The following is an 18,502-nucleotide window of genomic DNA, read 5'->3' as shown; positions in this document are numbered from 1 at the left end:
ATTACTTATAAAAGGTATTACTAACTTATTTTTTTATTTAAATATATATACCTAATGCTATCCTAATATTTAATAGGTTATTTTTATTTTATTTTTTAAATTAAATACCAGGTCACGGCACTTGTTATTTTAATAAGGTAAATTATTATAATTAAACTTATTTTTATTTATTAAGGTTATAGGACTGCTTTACAAGGTAAGTTTAAATAAATAATAAATAGTTTTACCACGCTAACTAACCTTTTATAATATTAACTTATTAAAATTATAAAACTACTTTATAAGGTAAGTTTATATAAATAGTAAATAGTTTTATTATACTAATTAATATTTTTATAACCTTAGTTATTTTACTTATTATAATCTTATTAATTTTTGCTAGCTTTTAAATATATATTATAATTAAAAAAAAATATTTTATAAAATATATAAAAATGTCCTAAGGCACTAAAATATACTTAAATTATATAAAAAGTTAATTTTACTAAGGCTTAATTACTTATATATTTATAAATTTATTATTACTTTTATAAATTTTTTATATATTAACTAAAAACATGTAAACTTAGTACAGGGTAATATAATAATAATTTAATAATATATTAACTTACCTTTTATTAATATTACGCAAAATATTTTTTTTAAATACAAGTTTATATTTAAAAATAGTATTTTATGGCGCTTAAAATTTAATATATAATATATAATAATAAATAGTAATTTTAATTAACTACCTATAGTATAGTAATTTTAGTAAGTCTTTATTAATAACACAGGATTTTTTTAGTAATTATATTAATAGCTCCTAACTTAATATTAATTTAATAAGCTAAAATTAACTTAAACAGCAGCGTACGGGCCTTTAATATTTGAAATTTTTATTAGTATTAAATATTAATATTAATATTAGTATTAAATTAATATTTCCACCTATATTTATATTTATTTTAATTTTATAATAATATTTTATAGCTTATATAATTAGCCTAAATAATAAATAATACTAAATTAAAATTATTAAATTAACTTATTAAGCGCTACCTTTGTAATATATAAATTTTAGGTAACTATATATTATTAATAATAATTATACCATGTTAATATTAATTTATATTATATATAATATATAAAATTACCTATAATTTATATTTATAATTTTTATTATATAATTTTTAAAATATATTACAACCTTAGTAATATAAATAATTTTAATAATAGGTTTAATAGGCAGCTATAAATTAACTTAAATATAAACTTTATTTATAAATATATAACCTAGTAAACCTGTATTTACTATTATTAAATTATATTTATTTAGTAATTTATAATAATAATTATATATATTTATTATAAATATAATATAATTACTTTACACTATATATTTACTTTATTAATATAACTTAAAAATTAATATATATTTTTATTTTATTTTAATAAAGTATATATTATAAAGCGCTTTATATAACTAGAGTTAATATACTAGATCTAACCTGGCGCAACTATATTCCGGGATCAGCCAACGGCGGGATGGATACAGACTTGTGTCCATTAACAAACAACTTAAAACAAACACGAAGTACCAGGCAATATTAAGGATGTACTTTAGCGACACACGGTAGGCCTCGTTGCAGAGCAAAACCTCGCTAATCAGCATATTTGGCAGCCTGATGTCTCTGAAGCTTTCGAGGAAACCGATGAGTGTGATGCTACAAGATTCCTATTTTGAGAAGCAAGACTTGGAAATGTCCCAAGGTTGTTTTAGATACTTGCGAGCTTCTGGCTCGGCGTGAGACTCGGGCGAAAATCAAGGATCCAGATAAAAGAGAGTTGGCAACGCTATGTCAGATCCATACACATGAAGTCGCATGGATAGGTAATGCGCAAGCATCTCCAGTGATTAGAGGCGAGATCTGCCTGTTCGAGATCAAGTTTATTTGGGTTCAAGAGCAGGAACGGGAAAATGGACCAGACGTTGTGCTATGTCTCCCTCCATCGTACGTAGCGCGCCCATGGAAAAGAAGTAAAGAAAAGACAAAGAGCGCCGAGAGCTGTTATGCTCATCAGATCTGAAAAAAATGTGTTTCCCCCCCGTGCTATTGGTAATCCGAGCCAGCTTGCTACCAAGGCGAACTGGGCGATCAAAGTTGCCGCTGTCCAAGACCAATGCCAACTGTCAGCTACTGTTCACCATCAACCTCAGCCTCGACTGGCATATCCTCCGCCAGTTCGTACTGCATGACGACGTCCGACATAAGTACTCTCCGGTCGCCGCCAATAACAGGCATCCAGTTGTACTCGTTCGTCCCATGACGAAGAACATCCTGTATCATTGGAAGGACCTCACCCGTAAGTATATTTTCAAAGTCAAAGGATAGCAGACGATGCCGGTGCCCATTGATCTCCTGCAGCCTAACAAAAGGCCCTGCTGCGATCCTCATGCGGTCGTCAAGCCTGTACTTGCGGAGGCACAGAGAACGAAAGGCCGTTGACACCATCGAGCAGGCCTTCCAGGTTCCATAGTCGGTAAAATCCAGAATCATACTGTATAGCTCCGGCGGGAGGATACCTGGTGACTTGGATGCTGCGCGGCGTTTTGCAGCAGCGTCGAAGAAGTTGACGAGCGCCGCGAGCCCCGGGAACCGCCTTTGGAGTCTGCGTCTTGTCCCTGGGCGCCCTCTGTCTGTAAGGAACGCAGGGCGCTGATACTTCATCCCTGGCTTTAGCTCCGGCCGCATGCGCGGATGTGTGCTTAAGCAATGATCTGCGCGCAGGGGTGAGAGATAAACGGGCTTGGTGACCTTGACAAGAGGTTCGCCACCACCATCACCAAAGGAAACCTCCGCAAAGGAGACGTCGAAAAGCGACAGAATAACAAGCTGGAAATTTGTCCTTCCCTGCCCAATGCCCCAGGTACCGGCGTTCGTAATGGCCTTTCCATCCACCACCAGTACAAGGCTAACAAGCACATCCTCAACCCAATACATTGTCTCCGTGGGCGATGCCCCTGGAGGGTCGCCTGGTCTATGGGCCATGGAGCCGAATTCCCGCAATGGCGCTGCATCGCCGGCCCACTCTTTGTCAAGCCATCCAGGCGACTTGGGCAAGTGGTTGTATGTGCAGTTCAATGATGCGCAATGCTGAGGGTTACACAGGTGAGGCGGGAAAGAATGGAAGCTGGCGTGCCCAGACGCAATCGAGACGAGAGCAAACACCAGCTCGCGAAAGGGGAACGAGTCCGGGCTCCACTCCATCCCAAAGTTGATAATCGCGTCCTCGTATTGGACGGGCGTGGTAGCCATGACATTGGTGAGGAATACCTTCCGCGCGTCTGCAAGATTTGTCTTCGGCGTTACAACGCGATAGCTGTACCTAATCCCCTTATGTTTCTCAGGAAGCGCCAAAGCCGGCGAGGCCATATGCTCTTCCGGGCAGATATCGAGGGAAATGGTGGGCCACTTCCAAAAGATGCTGTCCACAATAGCGCGGAGCCATAGGTCGTCCTGGCGGGGGATATTCCCAAGCTTCCAGTGTACGCTGTAGTCCATGGTGAGGACTTCACGGTCGAGGTTGATGATGTAAAAGAAGTCGGGGTCGATAGCTGTGGGAAATTTCGGCAACTCGGAGGGAAGTTCCTCGAGCTCGTCGAACAGCGAATAGTCGGGCTTGACGCCATCGCGCATCTCATAGACATGGCGTTCAAGGGCGTGTTCTTTAGCTGCATATTCGGCACGCATGGACTTCAGCCAGTCTATCAGTTATTAGTATAACATCAGGCACAGATCAATCATTGCGGCGTACCTTGGTATCCCTTGGGGTCGATGGGGATTCTGTCAACAATCCGGGCCCCCAGACGCTCGTAGTAGCTGTCCATGTGGTGGTAGTAAACGTAGTAACGCCCGCGAAAGCGCACTATTTCAAGGCCTTGAGCTCCCATTGCGACTTGCGAGGAATTGGCGTAGGAGGATAGAAAGTGGGTGCAGCTCGGAGAGGCTTACGGTAGCGGGAGCCCGCTTCTGCCTGACGCCCGCTGCTGCCTGGGCCACCTCATTTATAGCTATTTGTATCTTGACTATAAGAGACCTAGAAATTTACTATGAAGCCCAAACTCCAAGGAACGTATTATAGCAAACTACCTGGTGAGTAGGAACCGTCTGATGACCGACTTGGAAGCTCTGAGCTTTTCCAACCATTCGTGGGACGTGCCATCCAAGGCTCGCTTCCATACATGGTAACCCGAACCTTCATCCACCCATGCCGCGAATTTCATGCGAGCCCTGCGTTCCAGGAGCCAACGTTGAGAGTCCCAGTTTTGCATTTCATTCAGTATCTCAGAGTGGGGTGACAGTTCAAGCAAGGATTGGAAATCATCAACGTCCGTTGTCTCGGTCGCGGTGTATGCGCTTGGTCCGTTCAAGATACGGCACTTGTGTGCGGCGATATACTCCTCGTAAGGAGCGAGAATGGGGGTTCCGTACTGGCACCCTGCAGGATCGATGACCCAGGCCTCTGGCTCCGTAGCGATGTTGGGCGGGAAGCTGAGCGTCACTTTGATCACAGTGTGAATGATGTTGGTATGCTCGGGCCCGGGAACAGTTCTTGTGCAAACGCCGAAGTTGCCTAAGTGGAGGTCCAAGGTTTCGAGGGTGCAGGGAACACCTGCATCTACAACGACAAAGAAGGCGGATTAGTTGGGTGTATACTCATGCTTTTACGAGCCACGTACCTGGGAAAAGCTTTCTTGCCAGGCGTCCCAGCAAAGCTATAGCCGCAATGGACTGATTATGGCACAGCACAGCGTGCTGTATGACCCAGTTGGTTACAAGGTGATTTGGAAACGGGCGAAACTTGAACGAGGCTCCTGGTTTCGGTTCTTTGTGATGGAGAAACAAAACGTCATCCCGGGACTCGACTTTTGTCAGGTTGAGGTCGTAAAAGATCTCTCGGTAAGTCAACATTCCGAGCCTTAGCATGATCACCGCGCGACCAAGCTTCACTCGAAGTCCTTTGGCTTTACAGCGAGACTTGTGGGTCGGACGATGCTCTCTCTGGCACGCGCGGCTGCAGTAGAAGGTGTCGAGCGCATCACCAAGGCGGTACTCTGGGCTGTCGCCGCAGCCAGAGCAGCGAAGAGTTGCCTCTTTGCTGCAGAGCGCGCAGGTCTGGGTTGTGTTGGTAGAGGACATATCCGGCGACGGAGGTGGATTGGTAACAGCGAAACGATGGACGAGATGGGTTTTTATCGGAATGACTGAAGAGGGGAGGAAATGGAGAAGAAAAGTGCAGAAAAATTAGGAAAGGAAGTGAGAGTGGAAGTGAAAGAGGAAGTGGGAGACAAAGTGGAAGGAGAAGGGAGGTGGGAGGTGTTACTCCATTGAAAGCCGAAGAAGAGTGAATGAGCATCACTGACCATAGTCCACCCACCACCCTGCCAAACAAAACAAACGGCTCCAGGTCCTCCTACCTGGACAACCCGCATACTTTACTGTGCTCATATCCAACTTCCCCTGCGATTTGAATCAACATCCACAACACAACGAAGCCACGGGCTGAAGTTGCAGTTACCCCCATATGCCCAGCCATTCAACTTGACAGCAGCGAAGCGAGACTTCAATATCCGACTGAGCGCATAAGTCATCGAAATGCCTAGAGTACCGCCTCCCGGATGCCCAGCAGTCATTCGAGTTTGCAGATACCGATCCCTGGCGAAACCGGCGCAGGACTTTGGACAACGTCGGGAAGCGCGACTGCGGCCAAGCAGCGATGATCCGGTTCCGCCACTCCTCTCGGGCTGAATATAGTACATAGAGTCATTGGCGGTCGATATTGCTTTCGCTAGTCTCGCGCGCTGCACGAACTTCGGAGCGTTGTGGTGGGAAAGTGGTTGGAGGAGGAAAGGATATCGTCACCGTACCCGTGGCTTCCAATTCTGATATCCAGCATCAGTTATGGTTAGCAGTTGTTGGTGAGAAGGAGAGGAAGCCACGAGATCGCAGCATTGCTGTTTATGCGGAACCTATCCTAGGAAATATCGTCACGGGCGGGGAACTATATTTGCTTACCTATCCAGTATGTAAGTGCTGCTGCAAATCCTATATACAAATCTATCCAGCCAAGCGCCATCATAACAGACCCTTACTATATTACACAACCCATCTATTATCAAGATCAAGCTTCATCCTTCGGCCCATGCCCCGGAACCTGATAGCCCGGCGGTATACTATATTGGCCAACGCAGCTCCCAGGCGACCTGCACTGCAGATCACACCGGCCATAAAGCCGACAGTAGCAGTCCTGCGCACTCGGACAAGCAGCGCGATTGAGAACATCAAGCTCCATTCCCGCCGAACCCTCACCGCCACTCCCACCCCACCTCCCAGCAGCACCCGTAACATCCAGGAACAATATATGCCAGATATAACTGATAATCCTCCCAGCAACACGATCATCCTTCGGCGCAAGCCCATGACCACGCACAACCCTCGAGCCCGAACCCGAATTCAGTGCCGCACCGGTACCCGCATCCGCCCCATCCAGCAACCACTGCCTCAGCGCAACATACTCCTCACGGCTATGACTGCGTATCCTCTCTTTCGAAACAACAAACTGCGCACAGCACTGGGCCCTCACCGCCTCATGGCGACTCAGCATGACCAACTCCGCCGGATCCCTACGCCCAAAGATGGCAGCCAGCGCCCCCGGGAGCGCCGCATCCGACGCAGCGCGCGCATCCCACGGGTCGATCTTGCTCTGCAGGGCCATCTGCATGGACCCCTGGGGCGGCATATCAGGCAAACATGTAGAGACGCTCCAGTCGCAGCGGAGGTTATGGTATCCGGCGGGCTCGAGGGCTCGTTCGACATTGAGTTCGGCGAGGAGGTAGGCGTTGTCGTAGTCCGGGGCGTCGTTGTGCCAGGACCAGCGGTTGCCGTGGATGAAGACCGCGCCGGGGGCGGGGATGGCGTCGTAGTTGTCGATTAGGAAGGTGAGGTAGGCCATTGCTTCGTGGGCGCGGTTGGAGGGGGTGCGGAGGACGGAGGAGGAAGAGGAGGGGGAGGAGCCGTCAACGTCGTAGATGCAGAGGTGGTATTTTTTCGCGAGGTCGGAGTCTGTGAGCCATGATGTGTCGCCGTCGGATTGGACGTGCGAGACGACGAGGGCTGGTTTCTTGGATTTTGCGAGGCCGGGGCAGACGCCGTGGGCGGCGGGGAGGGAACGGGCGGTTGTGCGGTAGCGGACGGTGGACCAGGCGAAGGTTCGTGTTGAGCTGGGGGGTTGGTTGACGTAGATGAGGAGGGTGAGGATGATGATGAAGACGGCCAGTTGGTAAGCCGCCTTCCTTGTCCGGCGGTTCATGGCTGCGGAGGAGAAGAGTGAGATGCGGCGATGGGAATCGCTCTGAGGAAATTTGGGATCCGGAGAGTCCGGGGTCGGCGATACCGGACTTACGGTGCCGACCTATGATTGGCCAATGATAAGCGCACCCCGATGCTTAGCATTGCTTAGTATTCCAGGGCATACCCAGCAATTGTCTGTATACGAAAGATCTTTAGAGGCTGCATAGAGATGATTCTCTGTAATTCTCATCTATGAAGAGTACTTAGAGCGAAGGACCTCCTATAATGCTGGACCTTCCCCTTACAAAGTGCTAAGGAGATATAGATATCTCGAAAGCAACCAAAGACTCCCAGACTACGGGCAAGGTGGAAACGCGGAGATGTAATCTATCGTACGATATGGCCCTGTAGTTTGTTTTTATTTTGGGTTACTGGTAAAATAAAACTTTGCCACGAGGCCAAAGGGCCCGGTGAAGCTAAACCCTGCTTCCAAAAACCCGCCTACTCGTCGTCGTCGTCGTCGTCAATGTCGTCCGCATCATCAAGATCATCCTCTTCACCGTCCTCGTCTTCATCACCATCCGTATCATTGTCATCTGCATCATCAGCACTGTGCGTTGTCTCATGGTCCCCGTCCAAGTCCCCCTCCGACGAACTCAATCTCAATTGTGGACTTCCATCAGCATCTCCCGTCTCCCCATCTTCAAATTCAGGGCCAGTTTGAACCCAGTCATCAAAGTCATGAGACAAATGAAATCGTCGCCGGGAAGCATAACATCGGAAGCAGAGATCATAGTCGTAACAGTCGTGGCACGCATAGTTGATGCCGTGAATATCCTACACCAATTCAGCAATATGCGGTTAGCTTTGGTGTCGAAAAGTAGCCAGGAAGCTATGGAGAGAAATATTGAAAATATCTCACCAATACGCAGCCATCACAGCATCTGTTCATGTCTCGAGCCTTCCTGGAAATATGAAATTGTTCGTCCCAAGATCTCTCCCCTTTGATATCTGTCGATGACCTTGGTGCCAAGTGGGCCAATACGTCCTCAGACACACCCGTCCACCTAGCCCGCTTGAGCGGAGACCATTCCGACTTGCCGGCCTTGACGCGAGCCCAGATGTCGGCTCCGTGGTCGATGAGATGCTGAACTACACGAGCACTAGCCTCCCGACGCATCAATGCCCAGAATAAAGGTGTCCAGCCATCGGCGTCTGGCTCGGTCAGTTGATTAGTGTCGTAAAGCCGGCTCACACGCGTAAAACCATCCCAGTCCCCGCTGGAAGCCGCGAAGTGTATGGGAGTCCTCCCCATCTGGTCTCTCAGCGGATTCCCATTTTTGTGAGTTTGTAGATCGGCAGACAACAGAATGTCAAGGAGCTCTGGGCCAGGATGGACCGATGCGAGGTGGAGAGCCCGGCGCCCATTCGAGTCTTCGACGTTCGGGTTGGCGCCGAGTTCGAGCAAGTATTTCAGTTGGGCGACGTGCCGATACACGCAGGCATTGAGACTTGGGTAGTCGAGATAACCACCGCCACCATGAATGTTGACACCACCAGTTTCAACGAGATACTCCAACATAGGCTGACTTGCCGTCCGCCATTGTCCGAGCGCCGTGACTACGAGACCAGTGCTGTCAGGCATTGAATCAATGCTTCCGAGGTTCACTCCACTATCAACCAAAGCTTTCAGAGTTTCCAGATCCTGATTTCTACAGGCGAGGTGGACGAGAGTCCGCGCCCCATCAAGAAAGACCTTGGGATTGGGGTCCTTCGAGATCAGGTATTTTGCTACAGCGGTGTTTTCCGTCTCCATCGCTTGCCGAAGTGGTGTCACGCCCCTGTCGTTAGGTACACGAGAGTCAACACCTGCATTCACCAGCAGTTTGACCAGAGAGACTCGGGTTGACCAAGTTATTCGATGCAGGACCGTATTACCGTCGTCGTCGGTATAGTTGATGGGAACCCGGCATTCCAGCAACACCTTCGCCGCGGCCGCCGACCCTACCTCAACACAGATATCCAAGGGCCGTTTGCCGAGCTTCGTCGTTTGATTTCGGTTTGCGCCAGCCTCAAGCAATTGCCGGACTATGCCGGCGTTTCCGACATAACACGCAAGACACATAGCCGTAAAATCATCGTCCTCGTTAGATGAAGGACAGGGTGCTTTGAGCTCAAGATTTATCCTGGGGCGATGCTTGAGCAACACCTTTAATGTTTCCGGTTGCTCGTACAAGACGGCCAGATGCAGACAACTTTCTGGGGCGTCTTTTACTCGCTTAAATACACGGTCAGGATTTGCTCCGTTCTCAAGCAAGATTTGCAGGATTTCCGGCGCATTGTAGCAGGCATGTATAGGAGCCCATATCTCGAGAGGCTTCCCATCTTCGTTGACATCGGCTCCTGCCTGGATAAGGTGCCGCACATTCGCAGCCTGGGCAGTCCAACAAGCGGTGAAAAGAGGACTCTCCGAATTCTCCGCGCAGTGGTTGGGGTCTGCCCCCTTTTCAACCAGGAAGTTGACAAGGTTTGTGTTCGGAGTTCCAGCAGCTCGTGACAGTGCTGTGGCTCTGAAAGACGAACAACCATTTTCTTCCTCGATCCGAGCGCCGTATTCCAAAAGCAGCTTCGTAAGCGTCAGGGTCTTTGCCGCATCCGGGATGGAAATAGCTCTCAATAGGAGTAGATCGTAGTCTTTCGGGTTTTCATTCGGTTCGGCGCCATTTTCCAGCAGCAGGCGAGCAACCTCCACGTGGCCCTCCTGGATCGCAAGATATAAGGCGGAAACCCCTTTATACAAACAGCTCAAGTTGACATTGTGCTTGAGAAGCAATTTAGTTTCTTCGGCAAGGCCGAAACGCGCACAATATAGTATAGGCTTCAACTGCCACCAAGGATATTCATCGCCAAGTTTACCGTGGTTCGGGTTTGCCGGTATTCCCCCAGCTCAAAGCTGACAGAAGGGGGGTTAAACCTTCCTTGTCTACTGCTTCAATATCTGCACCCGCGTCGACCAGCAGCTTGACTGTCTCGCGCTTTGCCCTAGAAGCCGCGTAGCGTAGGGCGGTCCCTCCGCGGTAATTATCTTTCACGCCCAGATCTGGCTGGGCTTTTAGCAATACCTTCAAGGTCTCATTGTGGTCAAGACGAGAGGCAATATGCACCGAACTGTATCCCAAAAAATGATCCTCCGAGTCCTAGGGGACCTGGGCCCTCTCGGGCCGATAAGGCGACCAAGGGCCTAAAATAAGCAGCAGGCTGGGCGAATGACGTCGCTGCGAAGTAGATGTCCCTCACGCTAACAAGTTCCAGGTACTGTACTGCCCTAATGAGGGGATGCTCTAGACACATTCTCGCATAATCCCCGCACGAGACCGGACATAGGTAAGACATATCTCCATTCCTGGAAAAGCCACAAATAATCCATACCTAATGGCTTACTGATCCATAATGCTTACTCGTGAGGGGAACCCAGACAACTACACGTCCTCAGCGTCCATTGGAGGAAGAAACTCGGAACCCTCGGACTGGAACTCCCTATCTGCACCCAATCGATCCAACCGCGATCGACGACGCCCGGCACGCCCGGATCTAGTCTGACTCTGACGTGACATACTTTGACTCAGGTATGACAAGCTTTTGACAGGGCACGTTTGTGGAGTCAACAGCCCGCTGTGGACCACTCGGCGTCACTCGGCGATGGCAGGGCAGGGCAGGGCAGGCAGCAAACAACCGGGCAAGGACGGATGTGACGTCTACAGGGCATTGACCTCCGCAAGAACAAAGAAAACGGACCGTGCATCTGCTGTCATACCGATGTAAGCCGGAGATCGGTCGGCCGTGGCTCGGCCAACGCCACATTTGCCCTGTTTCAGCTGTGAACAGACCGATTGGATGCGGTTTATGGACAGGGCAGATACGGCAGGTAGACTGTGACGCCGGCATCCGAGACGACGACACCTCGTGCGGGGCATTCTATCCATACAGTGATCAGGGCGATTTCGAGCACGACCGCATTCTGATCTGAAGCTGACTACCTAGGGTATCTCCAAATCACCCCTCACCCCAGCACGCATGGAGCGCTGGCCCTATGATGATAACAAGCAACATTAAGGCAGGGATGGGCAGTGTATAAAGGGCCCTGTCGCCCATCGTGAACCCACTGCCCACAGAACATCGCACTCACACCCATCTACACCTTCCAGCACATCAAACCAAGTCAAACCACCACGCCAAAGCCTCAACAATGGCTCCCACCACCACCAAAAACAGCTACGACTTCATCATCATCGGCGGCGGCACAGCCGGCAACACCGTCGCCGGCCGTCTCGCAACCAATCCGTCCGTCCGCATCCTAATCATCGAAGCCGGCGTCGAAAACCCGCAGTCCATCCCCCAAATCACAACCCCCAGCTCCGCAATGGACCTCCGCGGCAGCGCCCACGACTGGGCGTACAAGACCACCCTCGTCCGCCGCGACGACTACGAGCGCATCGAGAAGCCCAACACCCGCGGCAAGGTCCTCGGCGGCAGCTCCGCGCTCAACTACTTCACCTGGCTGCCGGGGTGCAAGGCCACCTTCGACATGTGGGGTGAGTATGGGGGTCCCGAGTGGACGTGGGAGAACCTCCTGCCGTATCTGCGGAAGAGCGCGACGTACCATGATGATCTTGGAATCTACCCGGAGGACCTGAAGAAGATTGGGCCCGGCGAGGGGCCGATTCATATTAGCCACGCTGAACTGTTGGATGGGATGCAGCATTTCCGGGACGCGATTACGGAGGCGTGGAAGAATATGGGCGAGCGTGTGGAGGAGAATGTGTATGACGGGGAGATGCTGGGACTCACGCACTGTGTTGATTCCATTTATAAGGGGCAGCGATCGGGGAGCTGGCTGTTTGTGAAGGACAAGCCGAATGTTACGATTTTTGCGGGCGTGCGCAGCAAGAAGCTGATCATCGATGATGAGAAGACTTGCAGGGGTGTCGAGGTTATCTTGCCCGATGGCACCGAACAGGCCTTCTACGCCACCCGCGAGGTCATCCTCTCGCAGGGCGTCTTTGAGACTCCCAAACTCCTCATGCTCAGCGGGATCGGACCAGCCGAGCAGCTCTCTCGCCACGGCATCACCACCCTGATCGACTCCCCGCACGTCGGGCAGAACCTCATCGACCACCCAGGCGTCCCCTTCGTACTGCAGGTGAAAGACGGCTACGGGATGGACGACTTCCTCCTGCGCAAGGGATCAGAGGCCAACAAGGCCGCGGTGCAAACATACGAAAAGTCGCACACCGGCCCCGTCTCCTCAGGCCTGCTCGAACTCGTCGGCTTCCCGCGCGTCGACACCTACCTGGAGAAAGACGAGGCCTACCGCAAAGCCAAGCAAGACTTCGGCGGAAAAGACCCCTTCAGCCCGGCGGGCCAGCCACACTTCGAGCTCGACTTCGTGTGCATGTTCGGCACAGCCTTCCAGTGGCACTACCCGGTCCCCAAGAAGGGCAACTACCTCACCGTGGTCGTGGACCTCGTGCGGCCGATTTCCCCGCCCGGAGAGGTAACGCTCATCGACGGCAACCCGCTGACCCAGCCAGCCATCAACCTGAATTTCTTCGCGGATGACCTGGACATCATTGCGATGCGCGAGGGGATCAGGTTTAGCTACGACATGCTGACCAAGGTCGACGGGTTCAAGGACCTCGTTGTGGCTGAGTATCCGTGGGAAATGCCGCTTGATGATGACGAGCAGATGAAGCGCGCTGTGCTGGATCGGTGCCAGACGGCGTTTCATCCGTGTGGGACTGCGAGACTAGGGAGGGGTATTGCGCAGGGCGTTGTGGGGGAGGATCTGAAGGTTCATGGGATTAAGGGGCTGAGGGTTGCGGATGCGAGTGTTATGCCTGTTATTCCGGACTGTCGGATTCAGAATAGTGTTTATATGGTTGGGGAGAAGTGTGCGGATCTTGTCAAGGGGGCGAATGCGGATTTGTATGGGGGGTGGGGGGCGGAGGTGAGGGCCTAGACACCTAGCTAGGTAGGTAGGGTTGCTGATTCAGGCTTGTTTTTGTGGGAGGGTTGTAATGGCGTTGGACGAAGGGATGGATATAATAGGGTAAATTGAACCTTTTAATGGTCTTGTCTAGGTGTAATGGATCCATATGATTGATACTTGTGCTTTCATCTATCTACCCAGTAAACCTCCCGGCAGCATGGATGCATCAACAGCTCGAGCCATGGAACGATATCTGACACGCTTAAGATTCCCGCATGGCATAGAGATCCGTCCCATGGTCCAGCCAAACCTCGATCTGCGTCATGCATACGCCATGCAAACCCCTCACCTCTAGAAGATGCGTTTCGAACTGCGAACACGTCTATTCCAACACCATAGGTGCAAGTATCGCCATACAGTCCCACAACCAGAACAAACAACCATGTCCCGCCGCACCACTATCCCCTCGCAACCATCCCGCCCTTTCTCCGCGGGTACCTGCGTCCTCTACGGCATCGGCGCAGGCCTCCTCGGTGTCGCAGCGTACGTCCCCCGCCATCTCTTCCCATCCACGCCCCACTAACCAGGTAGGGTAGCATGACAGCCGGCGAAAAAATCGAGCAATTCTTCACCGGCCGTCCAAGCTCCTACGTCCCAGGCTACACGCTCGCGCGCCTCCTCTCCGTCTCGAATCCCGAGAAAGACGGCATGTTCCGCTGGAACATGGCGATGCACTACGGACAGGGCGCGGTCGCGGCGGTTGTTCGGGCGTTCATGAGCGCTGGAGGAATTCGCGGCCCGTTTGCGGATTTCATGTTCGTTTCGGTCAGGTTGGCTATTGATCAGACGCTGGAGAATTGGGTGGGGGTCGGGGCTTTGCCTTGGTGGGTTTCTTGTGCCTCACACCTGCACCTGCAGTGAGGGCTTAGATTCGACAGGAGCCGGGCTAATGCGAGTGTAGGACGTGGCCGGTTAATGAGCAGGTGGTTGATATCCTGCACAAGGCGGTTTATGCGTTTGCGACGGGGTATTTGACGGATCGGTGGCTTCAGTAGCATGGGAGGGATGGGATGGGTGACTTAGGGCTGATGCCAAAATGGCGCATGAGCGCGGGCTTGGGCTGGAGTAATTGTGCCTGATTTCGAAGTACCTTATTCTGAAGTACTCTAGTATGAGAATCCTTTTATTGCCACTTCTCTACTGCGATCCACATCGATACTACGTATAATCGTCCCGTGGCTGAGATGGCCGGATTGGTGCATACTATGGTAATGTACCTAGCCCCCAGCCCTCGACAGGCCTGCCAGATATCGACCACGCCAACCCATCCATTGCAAGTCCTTGTGTCTTGTTGTCAACAGCATAGCGCATGACGACGCTGAACTCTATCTCCATCTCAAAGCCTTGTAGCTGTGGCACCGTTTGGGAACAATAATGGATGATTAACCCGACCGCAACCCAAGGCGGCCAGCCTCCCTTACCTATCGATATCTCTCCGTTCCACATCGCCGTAGTAGAAGGGCGACAGACCTGCAGCATACCTCTAGCCCAAACAGAACCTCTTCCACAGCACAAAGCCCTTCTATGAGCGTTTCTCCAAGTCCTTTGTATTATTCGTCGCTGTGTCACGTGCTCGCCAGTTACGTAACAACCCTGAGGCCATATCACGTGATTAGCTATATCCACCCCTGCTTGAAAAAAAAAACTTTTCTTTTTATCAACGCAACCTTTTAACAAAACCCTGTCCAATATCCGATATGGTGTAATGGTCAACATCGGTGTCTCTCACACACCAGCTCGGGGTTCGATTCCCCGTGTCGGAATTGCTTTTGCTTTTTGCTCCCTTGTTGTGCAGTTAGCTTTCTCTTTTACTGGACCAGTCAACTGTGGTGTAGATATCAGCAGATCAGTTTTGACCGTAGATCCATTTTGACAGGAAGATTCGGAGTCTTTGTTGCTCTCGTTCCCCAGTCTCCTGAGTCCAGCAAAACACAACTCGAAGCCGGAATGCGTTGGTCGTCTGCCATACCTATTTGCGAAATGGCCTTCGGACATCACAGTAGAACCCCAACTTCCCTGGGTCATGATACACTTTCATCGCTTGCGCAAGGCCCTGGATCTCGGAGTCCATCAGCCGGGATAACCTCTCGTCCACCCCCAGCTCGCTTTCCATCTCCTGGACAAACCGAGCATACTGGACCCGTTCACTCAAGCGTCTTATGGCATCGGGATCGCGGTGCTTCCCGCCTGCGTCGTAATTATCCGGGCTGTCCATGGCGCGGCACGGTACTAAGAAATAAAGGCGGCTCGACTAACCCCCAGGGTACAGCACAGCCGCCTTCCCAGTCGATGACACCAAGGACCGCGAAAGAGTCGTCGACGATGATGTTGCTGTGGTGGAAATCTGGATGATACAGTGGGAAAGGCCCGGTATCGCATGCTGATCTCTTGCCGGCTAGGTCTCGTACGCTGCGTGGGAAGTTGTGTATTGAGCTTAGAGTCTCGTCTCCTGGCCCGGATTGCATGGATTTTCGAATCTCCTTGTCGTTGGTAGGGAATCTTGCGTGTTTTGCCCATGCCAGGTAGAATTCCGTCGCTGTTGAGAATGGGCCTCCGAGCACTGGAAGGGGTCCGACGTCGAAGGATTTATCGTCTCGCCGGATGAGGGAACCGATTTTGGGAAGCCGGACTGGGGATAGCTGGACCTCCAGGAAGGCAAATTAAGCATAAAGACATGGTACATGAATGATGAATCATACCTGTATACTCGCGACCTTCTTAAAGAAGGCCTCTCTCTTTTCACCTGCAAGGGGGATCTGTCCCTAATGAACTTCATAGCCTCCACTCGCATCCATCGCAGACGAACCGGGCAAAATCTCCATGAGAAAAAACGCGGCATCAACGCTATTCTCGTTGCTGGGCTCGTATCGATAAATTTCGGGAACGCGGATGTTTGTTCGAGCTCGAACAACCTCCATTACATTAATATCAGCGCTGAGAAGGCTTGTTGTTGCTGGGGTTGACGGTTCAAGTTGGACTCTAGCGATCCACTGGGTGTCTCCGAAGGTAAGTAAGCGGACAAGATGCACTCCGCCAATTGCACTCTGGTCCGGCAGCCTGCACGGCGAGTCTGAGTTTTTGAATGAAGCGTATTTGCACAGTGCGTCCCAGTTCACTCGTCGAGGCAGGCGTCGCTTACTCTTTTGCGGGAAGGATATTGGTGGTAACATGTGTCATCCTTTTAATGTAGCGTATTGAGTAGCTCCATTGTTATAAGCGACGGAACGTATTCTTAAGATGGTGTTAGTTGAGGAGGCATGACGGTCTTAAGTGTCCGTCCCTCCTTGCCGCAGATTTGAATCAGCTGCAAAGACTGAGGAGTCCATTGAGAAGCAGAGGGATAGGGTGCAGAGTGTGTGAGGGGATAAAGGTCCCGAGGTCCGTTTGTACGGAGTGGGAAGATCCTGCTATGGTCATTCGGTCGGTAAACTGAGAGACATATGCAGGTAAGCTTACTGAACAACCGGGCTTAGGAGCATGTCCTGTTCAGGATTACACTCTTTGTACGCACCACTTGGCTATGCGCTCAATCTTCATGAGCGTGCCACCCGTCGGTAGTGGACAGCAGCTCAGCTAGCTATGTGGTATCACCCGCGTCACTAGACGATTTATCCAGGTCGACCTACCCTCACCAAGTCTCGGAGCCTCCCCGTCATGCCCGATACGGCAAATGTCCAACGCGCCCAGGCGCAGCAACGTGCAGCCTGCACGGGCCGTGCCCAGCGCCCAGCTGTCGGCATATGCAAGTGCAAGTGCTCGCAGCGACAGGCTGAACAGAAGTCTCCAACCAACCAGGATAAGCAGTTCTCTCTGAGAAAAGCGCCTGGGCGCCTAAAGCATTTCAGTTATGCCTCAGCGGCCTCGGCATTGTGACTACCTACATACCATGGTGGTGTATGTAGGTATCTGACCTAAGCGCCGCATTATATTCACTTACGCTACTGCACATCAGAGCACACTTGCCTTGGGCTTATAACCAGCATTGGAATTATACCGTAGCCAGCAGACTAAGACACAGTCCACCAACAACAACTTCCTCAGCGTAATATCATTTGTGCCGAGGTCATGGACCGAGCGACAGCCGCTGACAGAGCGAAAACTCCATAAGGTTCACTATTTACTCCGAGTCCTACCTGACTACGGAGTATTATATCAACTATCTACGGGCCATGCTATTGGCGGAGATTCTGTCAGACTTGCGTAAGCAAATGACCGCTAGCAAGGAACACAGCATCTATAGGGCGGAAGGCCATTGGTGAGATCTAGGAACGATTGAGTCATATGGTTCTTATTCGACCATCAGCAACGATGCATAGCACGGCTCTCGGGGCGGCCTCTGCACGTCCTTCTGATAGGTGGAGGCCAAATGAACCAGAGTTCATGTTTAATCGTCATCGGGCTTACCTACCAGATCCACAAACATTGGTAAGAAACAAAGCATGCCATTCGTTCCGTCGTCTGAATCCGCAGCTGAATCGGCCCCAGACCCACCCCTGCAGCTTATCTAGGCACCCAACTCATCGGACCTCTTCTCGATTCGGGGCCAGCCCCCGCGCCTAGGCTTGTGCCGGAGGCTCAGGGTGCAGTAGTCGTGATATGACTTGCTTTGCCTGGCTCAGCAGCCAATCCAATGCGCGAACTACCATAGCTGGACTCGTGAGTCCGTGATCGGTGCCCGGGCTGACGTCTCCTCGGTGTGATGAGGCGGCCTGGAACAGAACTTCACCATACATGAACTTCCGCGATGGTATCTTTCTTACGGCGTTGCGGGATAAAAAAAATGAAGGGCGAGTGAGTTCAAGAGGTTCAAGAGGTTATATGGTGCTTGCTTGGGCCAAGGCAAACAACAAAACGACACCTCTTGGCCTTGTACACTATAACAAAGGCAACTGCCATCGTATTCCAAATCCTAAAATCACTGGTCTGACACTATTTGTACTGCCGCCTCAGGATGTGGGGGGATAGGCTGCCTACAGCCCAGCCCCGGACTCGGCATTCTTCTGCCGGTAAAGGGCAAGTCGAGCTCTGAAGAAAACGAACAAAGGGATTCTGTGCGACCCACGAGCAGCAATCTACCCGTGGACCCGTCATTCGGATGGATCTACCACCATCCAGTCTA

The 18,502-nt window shown here is 50.7% G+C and overlaps 7 protein-coding genes across 7 annotated transcripts; 2 read left to right on the top strand and 5 right to left on the bottom strand.

The window, feature by feature from the left end:
• Positions 1-2,177: 2,177 nt before the first annotated feature.
• DSM5745_08549 (uncharacterized protein) lies at positions 2,178-3,934 on the bottom strand (the record flags this gene model as incomplete). Its single annotated transcript, XM_026750565.1, has 2 exons — positions 2,178-3,748; positions 3,799-3,934. 2 exons carry the CDS (start codon positions 3,932-3,934, stop codon positions 2,178-2,180), a joined length of 1,707 nt encoding a protein of 568 aa, XP_026600578.1.
• Positions 3,935-4,129: 195 nt separating this feature from the next.
• DSM5745_08548 (zinc finger MYND domain-containing protein) lies at positions 4,130-5,183 on the bottom strand (the record flags this gene model as incomplete). The annotated part of the gene is made up of 2 exons (XM_026750564.1): positions 4,130-4,662; positions 4,724-5,183. 2 exons carry the CDS (start codon positions 5,181-5,183, stop codon positions 4,130-4,132), a joined length of 993 nt encoding a protein of 330 aa, XP_026600577.1.
• A 982-nt stretch (positions 5,184-6,165) lies between these two features.
• DSM5745_08547 (DUF3431 domain-containing protein) lies at positions 6,166-7,353 on the bottom strand (the record flags this gene model as incomplete). The annotated part of the gene is made up of 1 exon (XM_026750563.1): positions 6,166-7,353. The coding sequence occupies one exon, from the start codon at positions 7,351-7,353 to the stop codon at positions 6,166-6,168; it is 1,188 nt and encodes a 395-aa protein (XP_026600576.1).
• A 482-nt stretch (positions 7,354-7,835) lies between these two features.
• DSM5745_08546 (uncharacterized protein) lies at positions 7,836-10,685 on the bottom strand (the record flags this gene model as incomplete). The annotated part of the gene is made up of 4 exons (XM_026750562.1): positions 7,836-8,171; positions 8,257-10,280; positions 10,309-10,434; positions 10,499-10,685. The coding sequence occupies 4 exons, from the start codon at positions 10,683-10,685 to the stop codon at positions 7,836-7,838; spliced, it is 2,673 nt and encodes an 890-aa protein (XP_026600575.1).
• Positions 10,686-11,580: 895 nt separating this feature from the next.
• Positions 11,581-13,353, top strand: DSM5745_08545 (GMC family oxidoreductase; the record flags this gene model as incomplete). The annotated part of the gene is made up of 1 exon (XM_026750561.1): positions 11,581-13,353. The coding sequence occupies one exon, from the start codon at positions 11,581-11,583 to the stop codon at positions 13,351-13,353; it is 1,773 nt and encodes a 590-aa protein (XP_026600574.1).
• Positions 13,354-13,765: 412 nt separating this feature from the next.
• DSM5745_08544 (uncharacterized protein) lies at positions 13,766-14,244 on the top strand (the record flags this gene model as incomplete). The annotated part of the gene is made up of 2 exons (XM_026750560.1): positions 13,766-13,866; positions 13,920-14,244. 2 exons carry the CDS (start codon positions 13,766-13,768, stop codon positions 14,242-14,244), a joined length of 426 nt encoding a protein of 141 aa, XP_026600573.1.
• A 1,108-nt stretch (positions 14,245-15,352) lies between these two features.
• On the bottom strand, positions 15,353-16,553 carry DSM5745_08543 (uncharacterized protein; the record flags this gene model as incomplete). Its single annotated transcript, XM_026750559.1, has 4 exons — positions 15,353-15,590; positions 15,640-16,028; positions 16,083-16,126; positions 16,190-16,553. 4 exons carry the CDS (start codon positions 16,551-16,553, stop codon positions 15,353-15,355), a joined length of 1,035 nt encoding a protein of 344 aa, XP_026600572.1.
• Positions 16,554-18,502: the final 1,949 nt, after the last annotated feature.

Source organism: Aspergillus mulundensis (assembly GCF_003369625.1).
Source record: "Aspergillus mulundensis strain DSM 5745 chromosome Unknown scaffold_10, whole genome shotgun sequence".
In the NCBI taxonomy this organism is placed as follows: domain Eukaryota; kingdom Fungi; phylum Ascomycota; class Eurotiomycetes; order Eurotiales; family Aspergillaceae; genus Aspergillus; species Aspergillus mulundensis.
The sequence above is the reverse complement of the archived record's forward strand: the minus strand, read 5'-3'. Positions and strand labels throughout refer to the sequence as shown.